Genomic DNA, 22,553 nt, shown 5'->3' with positions numbered 1-22,553 from the left:
ATTCAGCTGTTCATCCCCATGCCTATATCAATGCCAAGATTTTGTGCAGTGCTACTGCAATTCCCTTCTCCAGCATGTTCTGGGATGCATTTATCAGTCCAAGGCTTACAGTCTTCCTGTGAGTTTTCGAATGCCTTCCAGAAATTCAGATTTTGCTCCTCAAAATGAAGGACTATCTTTAGTTCTATCTGTCAGGCCTCAGCTATCTCATCATTCGAATTTACACTTCATTTGTAAATCAGCCACTTCCTCCTTTTCTTCCTCAAAATCAGTACAAACGATCATATCCCAGGCATGATTCAGATTAGCAAGCTAGTGAAGATAATTTAGTAAACAGCTTCAAGCATTCATTTTCTTGATTCGGAGAGTGCCAACGAGGGGACAAACACATTTAAGCAGGAAGACTCCACCTAATGACTAGAAATGTGCCTACAAATGTGAGATTGCCAGTGTACAATTCACAGTTGGGTACCTAACTTGTCTAAATCACCACCAGTGTCTGTGGAGCATCATCTCCATGGGCTCTGAAAACACCACCGGTTCCCTGCTAGAAAAGCTACTGGATAACCTCTTCCCTGGATAAACACCCACCAGCAGGTTTTCTACTTTTTCTTTGCCTGGTATAAATGCCAAAATAAATCATGTTTTTTCTTCATCGTGGTAGAATCAATTGTGCATAGCACACACAATAGCCATTAAAAGGGCGAATACCCTTCAAACGGGTGCTGTGATAGCTGGGTGGATCATTGTCAAAGGACTTGGGGACATCAATTCCTTCATGTATCCCGATCAGCACAGAGTAGGTGAGACCACCAGTGAAAGCAGGTGTTGGATTTTTACAAAGGAGTGACTTGTGCTTCCCATCCACTGCCTTTTCCGTTCTTGAGGCATAATTTGACTTGCAGAAGTCAAAGCTGCTTTACATTTGTTCCTGAAAAACAGACGGCTGCATGCAAATCTCCCACTCCAGCCAGTAGGTGTTTTGTGACTTCATTTTACTTCCTACTGTAAAATTTTTGGTTAGCCAAAAGAAGCTGAGCTATTCCCTTTAAAATCTGATTAAAATGCCCTTGAGGTTCCTGGGTCTTGATTTAATGTTTAGAGCTCTTTTCAGAAAAGGAGGTTCCAAACGGGTCCCATCCTCCTCATTTTAGCAAATGAAATCCTGCACCTGTTACAAACAAGTTAATTGAGCCGTCTCCCTGGAAATTGAACCTTTCTGTCCACTCTGCTTTTTCAGAAAGGTCACGGCATCAATGTCAATCCTTCCTGTACCTTCCCCTCTAAATATGAACAACCCTGGACAAACAATAGCCCCCTGCCATGGCCGAGAACTGCATCTAAAACACCCGGCCCTCAACAGCCACCCTGGGAGCCTGAGGAGCTGGGGCACCCACCAGCCAAACGCACCCCATAGCACCCCTCGAGGAAAGACCAGCGGCACTGCTGCGGCTCCAGAGCTCCAGGAGGATGACCCAGAGATGAAGGCTGGTGACTTTCAGGGAAACCCTGCCCTATTCAAGCACACACAACTTTGTTTTTAAAGTCACAGCATAAAGACGCACGTCCTCAACAAAAAAAGTGTCCCAGGCTAAGGCTGGTTTTGCTCTGCCACTGACAACCTGCCACGCGGCAGAACAGAGGCGTCCAATATTTCACTCAATTGTCATATTTTGATTGCATCTGTCACACGCCGGTAGATCTTCAGGTTGAGATATATGATGAGCTTTCAGATTGCCTTTCTTGCAGCTTCGTACTGTGTGCCTCGACAGGAATGAACTTGTCAACTCAAATGCAAAATGAATGAATGGCTTTTAATCACTTTGATAATGTTCACGTTATTGCTTTGACAGGGTAGCAGCAGATACAGTTTGCTGATTCAGCCACTTGTATAACGATCTAACGGGCTTTTCTGACTAATGCCACGCTCTAAAAATACACACTGGGCTAATAAATGGGCTTCTGCTAGGCTGAAAAACAGGCTCATTAAGACAATTCCTCTGAAAAGTGGCATTTTTATGACAAGATACTGAAGCATTTAATTATCCTGTACACTGACAGAGCTGAAAGAAATTAATTAAGAGAAAAAAACTGTGCAGCAATGTAGCAAATCTTGAGGAAAGAAGAGACTTCTCACACAGATGCCCATACCAAACAGGAAAGTCAACCTCACGCCATCCCGTCTCTCCTTGGGCAGGGATTTGCTCCTACCTTCGCACCGCTCTCTGTCAACGCTATTTTTTGCAGTGCCAAAGAAGAGAAACACACCGAATTGACCCCAACATGTTTTACAATGATTTTTTTTCTTCCCAGACGATGAGTTCTCACTCCAGCCAAGCACCCTGCTGCATCAGTAACCTTGCCATCACTAAAGAAAGGGCGGTGAAAAGACAGGAACAAGAGCCGAGAGACTGCTAAATCCTGCTTAAGCGTCCCCAACATCAAGCAAGCCTCGAGGCAACGTTTCCTTGAAGAGCTAGCACTTAACCAAGCTGAAGACTTCTGCAGGTGAATGGAGGCCTCCAGCCCCCAGCCGTTTCCAGCAGCTCTTTCCATTTCTGCCACAGACACCCGCAGGTCGCACAGCAGGGAGAAGCCTTGGTACAACTCATCAAAGCACCCACAGCTGCTCAGACAGCCCGTGCCAGTTTATTTAACCATGAAACAGGGCTGATTTCTCTAACCTTTCTCCTTTTGTCATTTCACTGCTTGGTTGCTGTTCTGAGTCAACGGCGTGGGTCTATCGTTGAATGGGAAATGTGACAGAGGACTGCAAATATTTTAACCAAGGGCACGCACCTGTGCTCCCTGCCATCCTGCCAGCTGTGCCTGACCCACACTCCCTGCTTCCGAGGCGCATCTCACCGGCGAGGATCTTACAAACAGCAAATGAGGCATGGGGCACACAGCTGCGGCTGCCATGCCCTGGGGAGACTCGCGAAACGCACCGCTTACAAGGTGGGGAAGCAACCAACTGGCTGGTGCCCCTCGTGTCTCCCTGCCTCTCATTGCCATTGCAAAGCAGGCACGAGAGTGTCCCTGCTCCCTCTCATCCTGCTGGCAGTGGAGCCAAATGGCCCTGCACCTGCTGCGCGATCCCGTCTGCAGGGGAAGGTGACCCTGCTCAGCAGGAGGGGGCTGCAGCAACGCAAAATGTTTTTCCTACCTCCACTGACAAAGTGAAGCTGGTGTTTAACCAATGGGCAGTGACAGGTGCTGATAGTTTAAAGGAACGTATTCCACTCCTAAGTGCTTGGCGCATCTCTTCCCTTCCTTACAGAGGGTAAGAGGAGGGCTGAAAACAGCTGAGTGGACGCAAAGAACTCACAAGTGCCTTATTAATAAGTGTGCTGGATCTAATGATCTGTGAAACTGAAATGAGATTATTTGGGTTATCTCATTAAACAAGAATAATAGCAATAGTAACCAGGCGGTAATTAGGAGCGGGCCAACCCAAGGACAAACTAAACAATAGGGGCCAAAATGCTCTTAGCTTATACCCTACGAAAACAACCAGCTCGAGGCAAAACCGTGTGGCAGAGGCCGAGCACCAAACAGGAACAACACTGAGCTCAGGCCTTCCCCTCAGCCGCTGGCCATCCCAAGCTCCCAGCCAGAGCGCTCCTCCAGGTGGGGAGGGAAGTGCTGAACTGGTTCAATGCTCGAGGGAACTGTCAAGGGAACTGAAAATCAGCACGTCCATCGCACCTGTCAGGACACGAAGCGTCCATGTCCCTCATAAGGCTTTGCTTCCACGCACTGAATTATTAATGTTAGCAGTAACAACAAGGTAATCGAGGGATGCTGCTTTGGAGAGAGAGGTCTTGTGACCGGAGTTATTGCAGTGAGAACAGAAGCCCCAGCCTTACCTAACATGCTCATGATTCTCCCTGCAGTACAGTGCCATTTGGATTTCACTTTTGTAGCAAGCTTGAACTTTTAAAGACCTGTGGTTCATAAAAACATTATTTTAAAGATGACAACACTGCTGTAACAGCATGGTAGGCATTTAAAAGACAAAAGGGAAGGGAAAAAATAAAAGCAGAACCAACGACTGCTCAATTATCCTGAAAAACTAACTTCCTGAGCCATGGGATCCACGAAGGCTCCCACCATCAGGAGCCAGCCTGGATGCTGGTAGCTGGGAGAGAGCCCGTTCCTGCGTTTGGGAAACAAAAAACTAGGCAGTATGATTCCCCTTCCTCCTCCACAAAGAGATACCTGCAATTTAAGATGGGCAGTGATAGTTAAGGTTAGCTTGAATCTGCTTTATCCAGAGGGACCACAGCTGGAGCAGCAAAGGAAGGCAGTGAGCTCCCTGCCAGGGTCCCAGGCTGTGGGACCGTCACTGAGCTAAATCATCGCCACCAGAACTCCCTGCTGGCACGACTCCATTTGCAGCATGGTCATGCCACCTAGAGATGCTGAAGAAAAGCACAGAGAGAACCAGACTTTTTGTGGAAAAAGAAAAAGGAGGAGGGCAGGAGGTACTGAAAGGGCAAAATACGTCAGGATTGCCGGGAAAGAACTGAACACAGACAGCAACTTACAGCATGACAGAGGTTTGCACTGATTCAGTCAAGTCCAGCTACCGATCTACACCAGCGTCATTCACCAGCTCCTTGAGTGATTGGCCAGACAGTCATTTTGTCCTACCCCCAAATGGATAAATGGCTTGTGGTTTCTGGTTTGACAGCAGAACAAGATTCCTGGCCACGAGAAGTAAATGCAAACTTAAGCAGAAGGCTTCTGTGTAAGCTGACTCTTAGCTTGAGTGTTAAAAGGACTGCAGCAAGGGAAACTGCGTTTGAACGGGATGCTGCCTGCGTGCCTGATGCAGGGGTCCGTGTGAGCAGTAACCAGACAGGCCATCCTCATGCCCTCTGGGGATAGATGCTGCGGAGCCAGGCACCGCTGTTTCTGATAAAGACTCAGATGGAGCACTCCGCAATCCATGAAGCAGCTCTTGTGAAAGTTCCCATGCCGAGTCCAGCAGCTGAATCAAATCCAGCCACGTAAAGTCTGTGAAACCCCCCAGCTCTTCTGCTTTATTGGTGGTGTTTTGCCTGATGCTCACCGCTGTCACTGCTGCCTTCTGGAAGAGGGTATTCGGTCCTGTTAAGTTTGATCTTCGGATCAGAAGCAAGGCTGATGGGCACCCTTACCTGAAATAGAGCCTCTCACTAGGCCAGTTTGCAGCCCTCAGATTTTTATTACACAGCTGCAGAAGGTACTGATGTTTGCTAAGAGGTTTGCTAAGAGAGAGCTGTACAGCAGGACTAAGGACTAAGCCACGTCATGGCTTGCTCTGAGACCCCCCAGGCAAGCTATTTCTCTGCTTAGTGCCTGTCTCACTGCAAAGGGTGAGGAATGGCGAGCAGTACTCCATCCCCACACAAAGCACCGACACGCACGGGTCAAAAGCACGGTGCAAGAGCTAGGCACTGGTAAAATGGTGTTAGAGCAGCACCGAGGCTGCACTCACATCTGGGGAGCTGCAGAAAACCAAATGCTTCCTCCAAAAGATGTCCTGAACGTTACACAACACGATCAAGGGTAAGCATAGTACTTGGTACCACTCAGAGTTACCTCCCTCTGCATCCCAGGATGTCAGCTGTATTTGGTAATCATACAGGTTTTGGAGATCCATGGTTGACAGGAGCTACCAAAAGCCAAATTTCAGATATTAGTCTCATCGTGCTTTCCGAATACAAAGATTTGAATGGCAAAATACCAAAACAAGGAGAACCCAGATCTGACTTCATTGTTGAAGAAAGTTATCAGGAATCACTACTGAAGCGAAGCCCAAGGACTTATCTGTAGGAAGAGTTTGAGTTTTACATGGAATACCCAACACAGAAAATAAGTGCTGCTATGTTAGCAGTATCTGAAGAGTCACTGATTTAGAGCCCTCGTTTTTCCAAGAATGTCAGAGCTGAGCAAGGTGGGGTGGGCTTGATTTCAAGGAAAAAGATGCTACAATTCTTCCATTGTTAAAAAAAAAAAAAAAACTAAAACCACCACAAGAAATACCACAAGGAATGTGGTGTGTCCTGGCATCCAACAGCGTACGTTACACTGAGAAATGTGTTTCCATCCTCTTCCCTGCAAATCTCAAACGCCTTCACCATCAGAACCGATGCTCTGGGATTTGGATCCTTCCCAAGTTCATTTAACCTGATCAATTTTTAATGGCTGTCACTGGTTACTTCACCCAGTCAGTCAGCAGCTTCTGCAGTTCAAAACGCCAGCCACCCTCTTCCCGCTCTGGCGTAACACAGGGCTCAGGATCTGCAGAAATTATTCATCTGCATCAGAAAGAACTTGAAGGAGCTGTACAAGAGATTGATCCCTGACAGCTGCACTAAACTTGAAAGCCCCTTCTTGGCTCTGAAGAAGGAGAATTCTGACCTGAAAAGGGGTCTTGAGCGAGCAGCCTCAAAGGGAATAAAATATCAGCCTGTAAAACCAGCACTCACTAGAAAACTCAGGTGATCTTTTAATGTAGGAACACCACTTGCCTCAGGCACAGCCAACGCAATTACTTGCCACACTAGCTCCAGCTCGCAGGTTGATGAAACACTCTGTACCTCGCCTCCTTTTGTCCTCAGTACTGAGCGAGCTCCCAGAACCACCACAACTTCTCCTGTAGTGACCACATCCTGCAGACAGCACCACCATTCACCCTCACAGCCAGAACACGCTGCTGTGCTGCTAACATTAACCTTGGGAACGATGCAGCTCTGGTTATTCAGTGTCTTCACTACACACTGTGGTGGCAGAAGGAACTTGTGCTAGTCAGCAACACCGATCATATTAAGGCTTACGGGTTTCTAACCAGAAGGAAAATTTATCCTAAAAGCAGGAGGCGGTGGAGAGGACTGAGGGAAGCCATTTATCCAGCTGCAAGCATGTCTAGAAATCCTGGGGAAGCAAGGCAGGGACATTCACAGACATCCCATTTGCGCAGCGACCAGTGCTGAACCCTTTCCTGTTGCCACGGTAGGAGCTCGACGATTGTCATGCAAATGATGCGGGCATTGAAGGGACTTCCCAGCAACAGAGCGCATTTTTTCACTAGCTTGATCCTAGCATTGAAAAGGAAACAAAACAACCGCGTGAACACGGAGCAACACTGGCTTCAACCAGAACCACCAGCTACCCCAGAGCTGGGGGAGCACCGAACCTGCCTTTGGGGATTTCAGTGGGCCCTACTGCTCGTTATTTAAATGGGAACACGGAGAGAAACAGGCCCCTGAGCTTGGAGAAACACGTGCGCTGCTTTTTAACTACATTGTTTTTCATGAACTTAAGTGACACCGAAAACAGTGGCAGAAAGTTAACGCACAGCCCTTCGCACAGAAGCATCAGAACATATGTTTCACCCACACCGGGCTATTTGGGATTAACTCACACGCTGTGATTTTGGGTTGAAAGCTGTAAAAATCTCACAGGCAGAAACTCAAGCACTTGAAAAGCTGTTTTCCAGAAAAAGTAGAACATACACGTGCAGCCATACAATTTTTTTTTTCTTGTAATGATTGTATTGGATGATACTTTTTTTTTTTTTCCCTTTTCAGGTTCAGAAATCTATTTTCAGCAGTGGACTTACCAGAATAACTGGTATTTAATTTTCCTTACTTGAAACAAATTATTACAAGAAGAGCTGCCTAGTTTTCACAGAAACACTTGTGAATAGAACTATTGATTAGAAAAAGTGACAGAGGTAAGACATTTTTATTATTATTTTTTTGCATCCACAAGGAAACTAGTCACAAAATCCGCAATGAGGAACGAGTAATTAGCTCTGAGCGACTCCTCTGGATGTGGCCAAATCAAAGCTTTTCCTTAAGCTCCTGTCAGGGTTAACCCTTCCCCATCCTTAACAGTTACCTTCCAATCTCTCTCTAAAAACACATGTAGAATTTGCGTGTGGCAACCACACGTTATTTTAAGAATAGGAATAAAGACTCACCTTTCTGGACTTAACATTTCAGGACAAACTACAGAGTTATCAGAGTGAGGCCAAAGAAAGGCACCAGAGGGAAGAACTTCATGCCCCCTAGAAAAAACAGATTGCTTCAGAAGGAAAACCATCCATTCCCTAACTCATGGGAATGTTGAATAATGCCAGTTACCAGCAGCTCTGGAAGAGGGCAGGGGGCCTTAGCAGCCAAGCTTCAAAAGCGGTTGCTTCTGAGCCAAAGGAAAGCAGCCTCTGTCACAAACCCCACGGCCCAGCAAGCTGTTTCTCCTGAGGACAGGCCTCGCAGCAACAGAGAGGCAAAGGCAGCTGGGCAAGCCGTGTGCCAAGGCCCACAAGAACAGAGTGCTCCTTTCTGAGGCAAGTGCTGCCACAATGCAGGAAAAAAATGACTCTGGGATAGGGAAGACAACCATAATTGCTCCGATTTCTACTGACTGGGAGAGCAAAAAGACAGCAGGACACAAAGACCGGTGAAGATTCAGCAAAGCTGCCAGGTACGAGGCTGAAACAAACGCAGCTTGTGAAACTCAAGCCAAGCCAGAAGAAACCACGAAGGTTTTTTGACAATTTTTTTGACAAGAGGAAGCAAGAACGCAGCGTGGCCCAGAGCCCACAGAACACTCCAGACTGCTGCGTAGGAGTGGGCCAGAGAGGTGCCTGGAGCTAACCACGGGACAGAGATGGCTTGTTGCATTTCACCTGCGTTTATTCCTGCTATTACGTCCCTCCAGCCCAGGGAGGCGATCGTACCTTCACCCAGAGGGGCAGGAGAGGCTCCACCATCCCCCCACACAGCCATGACCCGTGTGACACGTTGGCAGCTGGAGCACAAGCCCTGGGACAGCCCCGGTGGGTGCGTGGCTGGGGGGTAGGACACTACCTGGAGTTTCACCATCAGCCAGGCGCAGTCCTGCCCCCAACTCAGAACTCACCTCGTGTTTCCACAGCACCAGGCTCCTCTCTCCGGAGGCACGCTGCAGGACTGCCTCCTCCCCATGCCAAATTCTGGACACCCGGATTTGATCTTCTGCAGGATCTGCCCCTTTATAACTTGGCTCCTGATGTTACAGCACAGCATTTACACAGTGCTCTCCTCTGCTCCTGGGAGGCACAACACCCCACCATTCCCTCAAAGCCACGATGTCACCTGGCACTGTGTGCATTTACACCATGAAACACAACCTGCTCACCGGTGTGAGCAGACTGCTGGCCTTCACACCGCATCTCTAGGTGGCACTGTTCATAACACCAAACTTTGTAAAACTGGCGTTTCAAAGTGCCACCTGCCGGTACTCCAACTACTTACACAGAGCTGGTTCAGTCAGGAGCACTGGGAGGGACTGCAGACGGAGTTAGCTGTACCTCAACCCCAAAGACCCACAGCACTTGGGGTTTGTTTTTTTTTTGCTATTCTCAGAGTTTATTGCAACTACATCCCAGAACACTTAAGAGATAATTACAAGAGCCTGGCAGGCAGACACCAGGAGCACTAAAGGAAAACCCCCAGCAAAGGCTCTTAGGAAAAGCTGTTGCTACACTAAGAGGATCTGACAGCCGTTTATACTTGGACTCGTGGAAGGTTGCCTGCTTCCAAGCTCTGCGAGAGCTACCCTTGTACTGCCTTGTACTGAAAAATGATGCTTTGTGTGCTGTCAGCTCTGCCTCCTCTTTCATTTCAATACTGAAGCAAAAATTCACACTTGTAAACACCTGACTGAAAGCTTACGGACTTTTTTTAAATGCTGGCCGTTACCACTAATGAACAGCAAGGAAAAGATTGACCCGTATTGCCACATCAGCTGCAAACAGAGAGATCTTCTCCAGCTCACCAATTTCGAGTTATGCAGAAAGAACAGCAGGTACCTTGACAGAGTGTGGAAGCTGGCAATCTAACTTGAAGACGGACCAGACAGCAGTGCTTCACAGAGTTCAGCTGGAGTGCAGTGCTCTTCTTTTAAAACTGTCTTAATCCCAAATGCTATGGGATTAAGCTTAGCTTCGTGATCAGAGTACAGGAAACCTGTCTTTCTGCGAAACTGGATCAAAAAGGCACTGGGCACCATTTTTTACAACTTAGCAAGTAGTTACTACACCTAAAAAAAATGTTATGTCTATTTTAAATTTACTTAAATGCTTTTTAATATGGCAAAATTTAAGTAGTGCACCAATACTTAAGAAGTACCTGTCACAACAGCTCAGTAAAACCTCCATTTAAAATTTTCTCCTATGAAAGACAAAAGCCTGTCCTCTCCATTTTAGCAGCAAGCTGACTCCTTGGGTCACAACTACCTCAAACCTGGAGGCACAACTCCAGTAAGACTGTAGAGCAGCCACTGCCCTTGGGGTTTAGGGGAACTGCCTCGGCAAAGCCATGACCTCTGAGGAGTGCTAAATGGTTCTATTTACCCAAACCTCAAAGATGATTCTTAAAATCCCTTACAAATGACACCAGCAGTTACCCAGAACATCTGAACTATTTGCAAGCGCAGCTACAGAGGGAAGCCCCAGGAGCCCCAGGAGCAGGGAGCTGCATTCCACAAAGGAGTTCCTGCTGGCATCCACGGGGCAAGGAGCCCTGAAATGGACACACACACAGAGGCACGCTCTTTCCCCCAGCTGTCAGGAACTGTTTCACATCTGTTTAAGCTTTCTGCACCCATTCTTCAAGAGGAATGGATCCACATTAACCTACGATGATCCCATCTACCCTTCCAGTTTTGTTTCCCTCCATCACCCCAATTCTTTCCTCTCCACCTTTAAGTTCCCAATTTTTCCTCCTGTCCTTGGTTCCTTCCCCAGTTCTTCCTGCAGGGCACACACAGAACGGTACCATATTAAGAAAATGCACTTGCTGTGAATGGCTAGGTTACTTGTCTAACTTGAATCTACCAGATCCAAAATCAAGTTCTAGCAGTCACAAACTCTACAGCGAATCCAGACCAGCAACAGCCACTACCGAGATTTACAAATGTAGGGCAGCACCGTGGAAACCACCACATTTGTGCTTCAGTCTGAGCACTGCCCGTTTACTTCCAGCTTCCTGAAACTGCCCCATCTTTGTAAGACACCAACCACTTAGAGACACAGCACAAACGTAGTCAATGGGAATTTATTCTTTCAGTAAGTCATAGCCAGCTCTTATGCGACCAGGGCAGAAGCTGTCGATGATTCACTAAAAAGAGAGAAAAAGAGGGGAAGAGAGAGAGAAATATTAATTGCAGGGACAATTATTACAAACCAGTCGCCAAAAACCACTACTTCAGTTCAAAGCTTTAACTACCAGCCCTGAGCTTAATCACAACTTCTTTTAAAATTCTATATAGGATAAAGACAGACTTTGCCCTTCCTCTTAAAATACAAATAGGACAACAGAACTAAACCCCATTTTCAATAACCTGGCTAGCTGCACTTCAGCCTCTTCAGAAAGAAAAGTCTACCTAAGGCTTCTACAGGAATTCTGCAATGTTGGCTATTTTTTCCTAGAGAAACGACAACTACAAATGACTATCACTTGTTGCCACAGCTACGGAGCCATTTCTCAACAGATTTTCAGACCAACACGAATTATAAAAGTATCTCAGTAAGAACAGAGTGGACTTTGTGTAAAGTGTTAGAGAAGTTGTCTAGTACACAGAGGCTTCGCTTGTTGAGACAATTCTCTTTTTCCAAGTGTGGTGGCAGTTGTTTTACCCAGCAATGAGTTCCATGAGTTTATCAGTTATTAAGTATGAAAACACCTGTTCTTTGCAGGCTGATTTACCTGTATGTCAGATTACAAAGCATTTGATCCTTTCAATAACAGACCCAGCACATTGCTTACTAGACCTAGAAGACTGCAGTGAAAACAGAAACATAAAATAGAGGACTTACTACTTCCAGTTGGGTGGCAGCACCCTCTTCGTCTTGTAGTAGCGAGCCAGACGATGGATTCTGCTTTCAATCAGAATCAGGCGGAACTTGGCATCTTTATCCTAGAAAATAAAATCACGTGTGGTAAATTCATAAACCCCTGCCTAACGTGATACTGAAAAATCAGAAAACGTGAGAGTTGAAAGTGATCCAAACCAAGGTATAGGACAGCGAAGGGGTTCTCCCCAGGTGCCTGGGATCGGGATTGCATAAAGTTTTAGAATCTGTTCTAAGAAGCGATAAGGGAACTCCTGTATTATTTGAAAAAAAAAAACAAAACAAAACAAAAAAACACAAGTGGAGTTCCTATTTTGATTAGCACTCACCTTTCTGTTTCTCTCAAGATGCTTGCGAACAGCAACAGCTTTCTTGATCAAGTGATAAAGATCCTCTGGGAGGTCTGGGGCCAGTCCCTTTGATTTAAGGATTCTCAAAATTTTGTTGCCAGTAACAAAGCGAACCTGGGCAACACCGTGAGAATCCCTCAGGATCACACCTGAAACAAACATTTACATACTGCACTGAAGAGAAAAACTTTACCCAAATGGATGTTATTACTTTAAGGTCCATTTCACCAGACATCCAAAAAAACATTCTCTCTAAATATCGGTTAAACCTTTCTGGTAGAAACCATGAACAGCAGTAGACAGAGAGTGAGCAAAATACTACTCACAGAAACTGAAATGCTATCAGAGAGCACGTAACAGGCAATTGATCCACACATCACACACAGGCAGGTAATACAGTAAGTGCTACAATACTGCACGGAGATCTTCAGCAGAACTTGTAAAAGCAAGGTATGCAAACACCCTTTGCTCTGGGGTTAACAAAGATTTCAGGGACTACTTTGGAATTAAACCTCTGGAGGCCAGGAAGCGTGTTCTATTAGAACACTCTGCTCAGGAGCTCTAAGCTAAGAGTTAACAGTAAAGTCAAAATAGAAACTGGTAAACTGAAGAAACTAAGCTTCCCAACAGCACACACCAATATTCTTAAAGAGGTTCTAGAATTAAAAAGATACCTCACAGTTTCTGACTGAAAAAATAGCTGCTTCATCAAATATGCTTCTTCCAAGAAAGAGACACACTGCATACTTCCAGAGGTATTCGCACAGTGAATACATACACACCAAAGAAAACCTGTGTTTTCTTAATACATTTAACCCACGTTGAGGTAATTAGTACATTTTCACGGTCAGAAAGATGTGTTTTGCCTACATTTAGCTGCTATTCATGAACCTTACCAATTTGTGAGGGAGTCAGGCCTTTCTTTGCAAGCTTGTAGATCTGCTCCTTCACGTCATCAGAAGTAAGTTTCAGCCACTAAAGAAAATTAGGAAAAAAACGAACAACAACTGATGAACGCTGATTAGCACAGAGGCACAGACTTTCTATGAACGCCTATGATATGTGATGGAAATAACCGTTTTGTAATGTTTGAGAAAACAGCTGAGAAATTACACTTTTAATGACACAGAAACTTTATTTAGATTCTGTGAGTCCATAGTGCTAGCCAAAATGGTGGAGGAAGACAGAGGTGAACAAAGGAAGACTGTTTAAAATACCCCATGCTGCCTCCAAACAGCATTTATCATTAGCTGCCAGATTTGACCCATAAATACAAATTTATAGAGAAAATCGCTGCATGTTAAAGAAGGAACTCTTTAACTGGGCCTTGGGCAGAAAGGCAAAGCTGAGGACCCTTCAGCCATCCATTCCCTGCTGTGCTACCTACAGAGATCAGTGGAAGTCAGACTCGAGGTACACAAATTAATTGAACATGAAAGAACTTGATCTCTACCCAGATAAAACTCTGTCTTTTCTATTCTTTTATGCATTAAATTGTGCTAATGGAGCCACTGCTCTCTGGTTATTAGAGGAAAAACAGCAATGAGCTCGGCAATCCCGGCTCCTTCCACAAGCTGCAACAGCTCCCAGGAGTTTTTCTTCCACCCCCCTTCCTTTTTAACATCGTGAAGTTATAAAATAGAAACGGTGGAAAGATGGATTTGGAAACGCTGTTGATTACAGTTCAGAAAACAAGTAAAACCCACAGGGTTCCTCGCCAACACAGCATCTGAGCATCCCAATCGTTACCCAAACGCTTGAAAAGCAACTTGATGTTGCTTCAGGCAGTTTCACAACGTTTTATTTTCGGCTATCTCCCTGTGCTCTAGCCTCGCGCTTCTGACGAGCTATTTTGAGCTATTTTTTCAGCGCATGGCTCCCTCCACACCCCACAGACCGATCCTTCCGTCCCCCACCCCCGTCTCGCAAAACGAGGCGAGTTAAGTCCACGCTGCTTTAGTTCAGCGCGCTAATAAGCCTGAATTTCAAGCGAAATCAGTCAGGCGGGCTCCCCACCCCTCCACCTCGCCTCAGCCGCGGGCTCCTTACCGTGGGCACGCTGCGGCGGTAGGGCAGCGCCGACTGGGACAGGCCCTTTCTGCGGGAGGAAGCACAGCACAGGCTCAGCGCCGCCCGGCAGCCCCCCACCGGCCCTCCCCGTCCCCCCCGGTCCCCTCACGGCCCCTCCGTGTCCCCCCTCAGCGCCACCCCGGCCCCGCACCCGGGAGCGTGCATGCGACCCATGATGGCGGCGGCGGAAGAGAAGGGAGCGGCGCGGGGGGGCGGCGCTTCCCGCCCGATGGCCGCCGGAAGCCGCCTCAGCGCCCGCCTCAGCGCCCGCCTCAGCGCCCGCCTCAGCGCCCCCCCCCCCCCCCATCCCGCTCCTCCCCCAGAGAGCACACGACGATAAAATAAAGCGTTTTAAAATTACGGTTTATTCGTGTTTTGTGCTGTTAAGACGCTGTGCTTTTTTTTTTTTTTCTTTTTTTTCTTTTTTCTTCCTCCTCGGGAGCCCACTGCGAAAAAGGCAGTACGTATTGCTGTCGGCGTATTTCACAAGGGAACGTTTCACAAAAACAGTAGTCTACTTTCCTGTGTTTTTTTTTTTTAAGTGACTCGTGATTCTAGTGATGGAATGGAGTAAGTCTCAAAAGCATCAAGTGAGCAGGAAATAATATACCTAGTCAGTTACACAGAATACTATTTACAGGCTATGTACTAAATGAAGGATACGCAGAAGATACTTAATAAAACTGGGAGTTGGGAGGTGTTAGTGTCCATTAGCATCAACCCAGTTTCTAACATTCAAGATATTCTTAGTTTCTTAATTGTAGTAACTCCTAAGAGATTGGACCATGACTATTTTAGGCACCAAGAGATTCAAGTTTACTTCTTGCTTCTGTACTGGAGGGAGATTGGTCAGTAGCAGGGGAGTAAAATCCGATTCTGAACAAGCTTTTTAGTGTCCTGTGTCCTGCATCGAGTCTTCATTCATCATCGTAAGTTTTATTTCCAGTCCTACTCAGCGCTGAGAGCCCGTCACCCTTTCTCAAACACGCTTCAACATTTACCATTAAAGTGTGCAACTTTACTCTATCGCTTTGTCCAGACAGAACAATCACCCTAAACACCAAGTAAGGTGAGCAAGAACCCTATAGCTGTAGTGCAGAAACTACCTAATTAAGTAACCAGTGGTATTAACAGGAGACAGTAAGTCGTATTTATACTCTGCTATCACAGTATATTTCAGATCTAAGGCTGCTTGAAATTATACATATATATATATTTTTAGTGGAATTCTTACCAGGGATGAGAATCACTGTTGCCGTCAAATGGAAAGAGAAAAAAAGTGCAACCAAATTCCTCTCAAGAAGTTCTGTTAATGCCGCTTATTTCTGGCCTGCAAATACCCATCCATTGTGCTTTTTACCTAGAGGCCATCATTTACATGGAGGTACGGGTAACGTAGGTGCAAGTGCCACTTTGATTTAGTGTCCAAATCTGTTATACGTTTAATCACTGCCGTATTTAAGTTCTAGAAATTTTGCAGTGTTGTAAAACACTGAGAAGCTGGATGCATTTCCTACAGCATCATCTTCTGCCAGTCTTCACTGGCTTTGGAGATCATGGCTAGAAGACGGGGTACAACATTTTAGGTGGCACTAATTATGAAGATCAGTATAAGTGATTTTATCTGTAATTAACACATCTCAGGAAAAGACTTCTACTAGAATCTGCAAGTTATCAAATATGAGAACGTCACCCCTCTTTAAGGAACAGAAAGTTAACGTGTATACATATTTAAATACCAGGAATGAGGTAAAAGAGAAGCATTTGAATTATAAGGCACCATTATTTACAACTTCCATTATTGGCACTCGCTCCAATAAATCTTTGAGAAGCATGCATCTGGAAATAAATGCATTGCTAAAGAATTTTTCCAGCCCTTCAACCTTAATTTCTACAGGCATGTGTGAAGCCACAGAAATTTTACCCGTCACTGCTTCTGTGATGTTTAGTTAATAGCATGAGTGTAATCCTAAACGTACATAGTTTCTTTGATATCCTCCAGCATTATGCCGTGAATGACATAAAACGGATTACAAAAAAAATTATAAAGCAAAATAGCATTATATCCCCAAGCCTATCGATTAAGTTATGGTTTAACCAGCCGGCATGGTCAAACTGTTCATCTTACTGTTGTGGATGGTTTAAAAACACCTTCCTTTACCTGCAGCTCTTAAGAAAGACTTGTAATAATGCTTTGATAACATTGCATAAGAATATTCCAGCAATGGATTTCTAGAAATCCTTCAAATTAGGCTTCATGAAGGTTGGTCCAACATGTCTGTTGAAATGCAGAGTTTCTTGTTTTAAGATGTACAAGTCGTTTTCAAGTAGGAAGATGCACAAAGCATAAGTGAATACATCTGTTCTGTTCTTACTCAGGTGCTGGAAAAAGTTCATAGATAGGGTACAGCAGTTAGTCGATACCAGTTAACAGTCTCCTTGCTCAAGTTGAAGTCCTTTAGAGAGAGTGTAATTCCACCCAGGAAGAAGTTCTCTCGTAATGATTCCGCGCTGAGCACACTTAACTGAAGTTCTCTCTGTTTCAGAGTCTCCATGCTATATCCACTGTACACAAGCTAGAGGGTAAGAAGTCAAGAATGTTTTGGTTATCCAAATGAAATTACACTGATTACTCCCTTTTTTCTGACCGCCTAGCCACTGACATTTTAACTGCACATTATGACCATGCAGTATATCTGTTTCTCAGAGACTAGGCTGAAGCACACGCATATTCTATTTTGTGCTCTGAAGCCTTTAAGAGGACCAGTGTTTTCAGATGCAAGTACTTTTTACATGCCAAAAGTTCTGAACTGATTCTTTTCCTCATCCTGAATCAATGAATCAGGGGTGGGAGACAACGTTTAAGATTCCTTTACTTCTCTCCATCACTCCTCAAAGTCAGAGTCAGAAATTTCATTTTTAACAGTACATTTACCTATTCTGATTTATTTTTTAAACAGGGTGAAGTTTTTGAAACAAGTTCCTTTCAAATTTATATATCTTCACAAATTTATTTAGACATTATTTTAATTACTGCTTAGAATAGAAGACTGTAACTACAGGGAGATGTTACATAAATCTTAACTTGCCATTTCGTTGAAAGTTGGATTTCTCGTCTTCCGGGAAATTTTGGTTTTGCGTTTGGATGTTTTGTGCGTGTCTGGCAATAAGTAAGTTTTTACATAGGGATTTGGATCTGCACCATCTTCTGTAACCTACAATCCAAAACCAAGTCAAGTTAGAAAACTAAGTAGTGCGTGCCCATTTGATTACTTTCAAATTGCTAGTCTTAGCCATCAACCTAGCCAAAACCAGCAGCTGATTTAGGTTAGCAGTTGGAGAATTTGTAGGAAGAGATACACTTCCATCATCTCTACATCAATCCAGTTCAAGAAGGTAACTGACAAAAAATAAATAGAATAGTTTTTGGCAGGGAGCTGATCTCTTACTTACCAGATCTTTAATGTGCATCACCATGATGAACAGAGTGCTGTTTCTGTATGATATAGATAGCTTCACTTCTCCTCCCACTTTGCCTGAGGTAGGACTTGATGGACTTGCATCTGAAAAAAAATATAATTATTCCCTTTGTAATATTTGCATATCATCATCAGTACTACATGAATTATTTACACTAATTATTTACCAATTATTTAAAAGATTTTTGCATTCTCTAGTAAGAACCAACCTGGAAGTTTAGAGTAAGAACTTGAATAATTTATTCAAGCCACAAGCAAGCCTAAGTGATGACACATACTGTTGCAATTTTTGGTATGCTTTCTCATTTCCTAGAAACTGTACGCAAGCACGTCTGTAAAGAAGGAAAACTCCACAAAATTCTCAAGGAGGCAAAACTGCAGTTAATTATAAAAGATTCCTTATAAACCACATGAAAAAGGTGTCATACTACCATCACCCAATTTATAAATATCACAACTCCTGCCCTGAAAATAGTACCTACCTGTAGATCTGGCGATTCCGTCTATTCCTTCCACTTTGTCATCACGAAGCAGTGGATGGAAAAACGTATAGACAAGATCACACTAGATTTGGAAGAAATGTTACATATTAGATTAAATGGTAATGAGCACTAAAATTTGAAAGCTTTCATTGGATTTGCTCAAGTTACTTGAACTCACTTCTGACACCTCTGAAGAACTGTTCATCAGACTCTGGATGTAGCTGTTGAGCTCGACTTTTCTTTTAGCAGCTACATCTTTTATGTGTGTTCTTCCCAGGACCATCTTGTTAGGAAAGCTGTACGGGAAGAACAACATAAAGGTTTTAGTTAATTTCCTTGAGGTTAGTACAGTAAAAATGTCATTGCAGTTTCCATCCTGAAGCATTAACACCCCTTTTTACAGTGAGTGGAAGCATAGCATGCTTATAGGTAATGATGTTTTAAAAAGGCAAAGAAACATTTATAGGTAACTGTTACAAATGATACATCACAAACTACAGATACCGTGTTGGTCCTCTGGCTCTCCTCCGTAAAACTTCAAGATGACAATTTTCTCCCTTAATTGCCATCTCTGAGGTCTACTTAGCTTGAAACGGAGGCAAAACTGCTGAGAAGCGATCTTTACCTCCACCCAGTTGGAATCATTTTTTGCTGCACTGTATTATATTAAACAGTGCATTATATTTTGCTCATTCTAACAGCGATGAGTGAGTGAGGAACATACCCTGGTAACTTCCAGAGAGGAAAGAGAATGCCAAGTTTGTTGTGGAGCTCCTGGAACTCATCAAACGTTCGGAAAACAAACGTTGGCTCAGCTTGCCCTTCTCTCAAAACTCTCACTACATATATCTGTCAGAAACACAGAAAAAAAGAGACAGTAGGAGTAATGTTACAGAACTGACTTTGTGTGATTGTATTTTAACAATTAACTCCTCCAACTATGGTCATCTTTCTCCTGCACACATTTCCCAGTAACACTGTTTGAATTTTAAAGTTAGAATCATTAATAGCCCTACTCTAAGGCAAAGTAACATCGCGTGATTTTCCCATAATGTAGGTCCACATCTGACAGTAGGATAAAAGTAGTTAAAGCTCAGCTGTCAGCATTCTCCCTTTGAAGCCTCATTCCAAGTTCATACCGTACAGCAGGTGAACGAACTTTTAATAGATCAGTGCAAGGTTTTATCTAGCCATATACCTATGCAGCCAGAACTACTGTGAAAATTTACAGGTACAGACTATGGAGGAACCTAATGACTTCTGCCTCCAATTCAATTTTGTTTGTTTGTTTTTAACAGAAGCAGATTACATCACCTTAGCAATTTCCTGGAAAATAAAAGGCTACCTTGGCTTAGATCAGGAGTATTCATATGCATTTGTAATACAGTGATTCACTGCAAAGCTTTTCTTCATCTCTGAATTATTTATCTTTACTCTAACTTACCTAGGTGGTGTCTAGGAGATTAAGTCATTCACAGCTTGGAATGGCAACTTGGAAACAGATACAGGTAACCATATTAGCATAGCACTTTTAAAATCAATTTGAGGAAAAAGTAATTTGGGCTAAACTAGTCTAGGCCAGTGAACAGCCATAGTGAAATAATGATAATAAGGAAGGAAACAACATTGTTGCACATCTCCATAGGGGTATGATTACCAATAAAAGTCTTAAAGTGTAACCCAGGTCTATCAAAATCCTGAATTGTATTGTTTGCTGTTACTTCTGCCCTTTATGCTTTTTTCAAGGCGTGCCTTCATTTTGAAGAATATTCTTTGATGTCAAAAATACCCATCTCTACTCTAGCAGCCAAGCTGTGGGTTTAGCCTGGCCAGCAGCTAAGCAGTCACACCGCTGCTTGCTGACTCCCACACTCCAACTGTGGGAACAGGGGAGAGAATAAAAGCGAAGTACGAAGACTCACGGGTTGAGACAAAAAGACAGTCCTCGGGGTGGAAAGGCAGGAGGTGATGCAAATGCTGTTTCGCACCACCTCCCATATGCAGACCCACAACCAGTCAGTCTCCAAGCAACAGCCTCCTTGGAAGATGATTTCCCACCCACTTCTTCTCCCACCCCCCAGCCCCTCTTCTCCCCTTTTATTTTTTAAGCTAAGCATGATATTCCAGGGTATGGAACATCTCTGGTCAGCTCCAGGCAGCTGCTGTGTCCCCTCCCAGCTCCTCACCCACTCCCTGCAGGAGGCAGCTGTGGGATGGGGTCAAAAAGAGAAAGCCTTGACACTGTGCTGTTCAGCAACAGCCAAACCAAGGGCCATAAATCCAAAACAGCACCAGATTGGCTCCCATGAAGAAAGGAAAGTTAACTTTATGTTCTACATAGGGATTCTACATACTTACATAATGTTTATCTGGATTATACCTCTTCTGGTACGTAAACACAGACACGTGTTTGATCCGGCCGTCTTGTTTCAGAGAGTATGTCTTCGCAGAAAACGAGAGGATGGGTTCATCATTGGATGGCAGGCCTGAGAAACGCAGCTGAGCCAGGTTGTGAATGAAAAAGTTAAACTTTGTGGCAACGCTTCCTAGACTGGATTCAATCAACCTACAGAACAAAAAAACAACTTCAAACACTCAAGCGCATGTCAGAACACACCAAAATTGATCTGTCAATGAATCAGGCAAATTTTAAGTATTTAAGAAAAATAAAAAAGCAAGTTCTTAATGACAGGGAAACAGTTTTTAAATTCAAATTGACCGATGAGCTAAAAAATACAAAAAATACGTGCATACTACTGCAGTCTGTTCCCCTCTCCCCCCCATGTATTTAAAACACATTCCAATAACACATTTTGTAACACAAAACAACAACTCAGTTATACTACATGCACGCACCCACTTGCTATATTGCAGTGTCATCCTTCCCTCCCCAGCACACAGAAGCACTTTTTGGAAAGCTTCTTTACACTGCACGCATTTCAAGGATCCCAACACACACGCTGCTATTAAGGAACTTGGATGTGTTCAAAATGCAAGTCTCAAGCAGCAGAACAGAATTGCTTGCTCTCACTCTTCCAAACCATTCTTTTGCACGAGGTTACTCATAAATGCCAAGTATTTTAGCACAAGCATTAATCAGGTATGAAACTGGTCTTATTTATGCAGTTCACTGGTCCACTGATTGGCATCCTGCGATTGTACGATGCAACTAACTCAACTTCTACAGACATGCTTGTGAACATCCTCAATAAATTTTCACCAGAGCAGGAAGCTCCCATCAGAAGGATGATGCTGGTGGTTATTTCAGTTCTTTCACTTATCCAGTACCTTGTAAAGAAAATGGTGGCTTCTGCATCTGTTGTTTGGGGCTGGAGAGCATCCTGGACATACTTCAAGTCCTGAGTACTACTTAGTTCTGGTAATCCAGAAGAAAGCATCTGTAGGAAATTCCATTTGCAGTTTTAATATAGTAAACAATTTAACGTGGAAATAATTAAAACTCTTAGACCTTCAAACTTCAGTGAAGCTGCAATAAATTGCTAAATGCTAACAGATATAGCCAAACAATCGCTTCCAATCAGCATTTACTCCCTTGTCTTACCTCTGCTAAGTTAAAAGCACCTAGCAGAGCTTTGCAGTGTAATTTATGGTATTTCTTAAGTTTTAAATTCTCAGGAAATAGGTAAGTAATTAAAAAGGAGCCTAAAGAAATTCACCACATAAAACCTGCCCAAGAAGTACATCTGATATTTCTGGTTTCTAAAGATGTGCAAGAGTTCTGGCACCATGAAAAGCTTAGAATGTAATATGAGCCAACATTATAGATCTATCACGTTTCAACTGAATTTGATACAGTGCTTACCAGGGAAAGTAGGTTAAGGAAGAGGTTTGCATGTTTCCTTATCGAATTGTAAGCTTGACAACAGAGATCCACAAACAACTGGAAGCGAATAGTCGGTTTTTCACCACCGTTAATGACATAAGCCATATCTGACGTTAGCACAAAAGGAGCCCGATCCCTGTCCAAAAAGCACAGAATTTCCATGTTGATTATAAGGTCCATTCACTTTGTCTCCTGCTTCCCTCCACCCCCAGGTATTCGGTATCAAATAATCCATTAATACCAGATTACTCTCCTAGTTTGGGAATCAGCTGCTTACTGCCACCTTTGATTCCCAGCACATTAACACAGTACCGGACTGACAGATTGCCCAGAGCAATACTTGGAAGCCAGGTTACCTTTCAGTGCCCTTTGTCCCTCATTTCTAGAAACCATAACACACTGATAAAAACGCAATGAATATACTGTCACCTGAAC

At 44.1% G+C, this 22,553-nt stretch overlaps 2 protein-coding genes across 5 annotated transcripts in view; both read right to left on the bottom strand.

The window, feature by feature from the left end:
* Window positions 1-11,078: 11,078 nt before the first annotated feature.
* On the bottom strand, window positions 11,079-14,574 carry RPS13 (ribosomal protein S13). The gene is made up of 6 exons (XM_027462169.3): window positions 14,465-14,574; window positions 14,293-14,341; window positions 13,140-13,218; window positions 12,223-12,392; window positions 11,858-11,958; window positions 11,079-11,159 (listed from the first exon to the last, which is right to left on the bottom strand). The coding sequence occupies exons 1-6, from the start codon at window positions 14,485-14,487 to the stop codon at window positions 11,126-11,128; spliced, it is 456 nt and encodes a 151-aa protein (XP_027317970.1). The 5' UTR covers window positions 14,488-14,574; the 3' UTR covers window positions 11,079-11,125.
* Window positions 14,575-14,655: 81 nt separating this feature from the next.
* PIK3C2A (phosphatidylinositol-4-phosphate 3-kinase catalytic subunit type 2 alpha) overlaps window positions 14,656-22,553 on the bottom strand; it is a 60,417-nt gene continuing 52,519 nt past the window's right edge. For all 4 annotated transcript variants that reach the window (XM_072039286.1, XM_072039285.1, XM_072039287.1 and 1 more), the window contains 9 exons: window positions 22,098-22,254; window positions 21,563-21,672; window positions 20,633-20,840; window positions 18,999-19,123; window positions 18,453-18,570; window positions 18,275-18,356; window positions 17,767-17,876; window positions 17,403-17,528; window positions 14,656-16,889 (listed from right to left, as the gene is read on the bottom strand). In XM_072039286.1, the coding sequence (XP_071895387.1) occupies window positions 16,707-16,889; window positions 17,403-17,528; window positions 17,767-17,876; window positions 18,275-18,356; window positions 18,453-18,570; window positions 18,999-19,123; window positions 20,633-20,840; window positions 21,563-21,672; window positions 22,098-22,254 (1,219 nt within the window). In that variant the 3' untranslated portion in view covers window positions 14,656-16,706. The remainder of the gene's footprint in view (window positions 16,890-17,402; window positions 17,529-17,766; window positions 17,877-18,274; window positions 18,357-18,452; window positions 18,571-18,998; window positions 19,124-20,632; window positions 20,841-21,562; window positions 21,673-22,097; window positions 22,255-22,553) is intronic.

Source organism: Anas platyrhynchos, chromosome 5 (assembly GCF_047663525.1).
Source record: "Anas platyrhynchos isolate ZD024472 breed Pekin duck chromosome 5, IASCAAS_PekinDuck_T2T, whole genome shotgun sequence".
NCBI lineage: Eukaryota > Metazoa > Chordata > Aves > Anseriformes > Anatidae > Anas > Anas platyrhynchos.
The sequence above is the reverse complement of the archived record's forward strand: the minus strand, read 5'-3'. Positions and strand labels throughout refer to the sequence as shown.

Excerpts from the sequence above, each read along its gene's own strand:
- RPS13 (XM_027462169.3), bottom strand. The coding sequence starts at position 14,487 with ATGGGTCGCATGCACGCTCCCGG. Across the intron at positions 13,219-14,292 it reads ACCGCCGCAGCGTGCCCACG|TGGCTGAAACTTACTTCTGA; the intron begins GTAAGGAGCCCG and ends AATTTTCTTTAG. Across the intron at positions 12,393-13,139 it reads CCTGACTCCCTCACAAATTG|GTGTGATCCTGAGGGATTCT; the intron begins GTAAGGTTCATG and ends TGTTTGTTTCAG.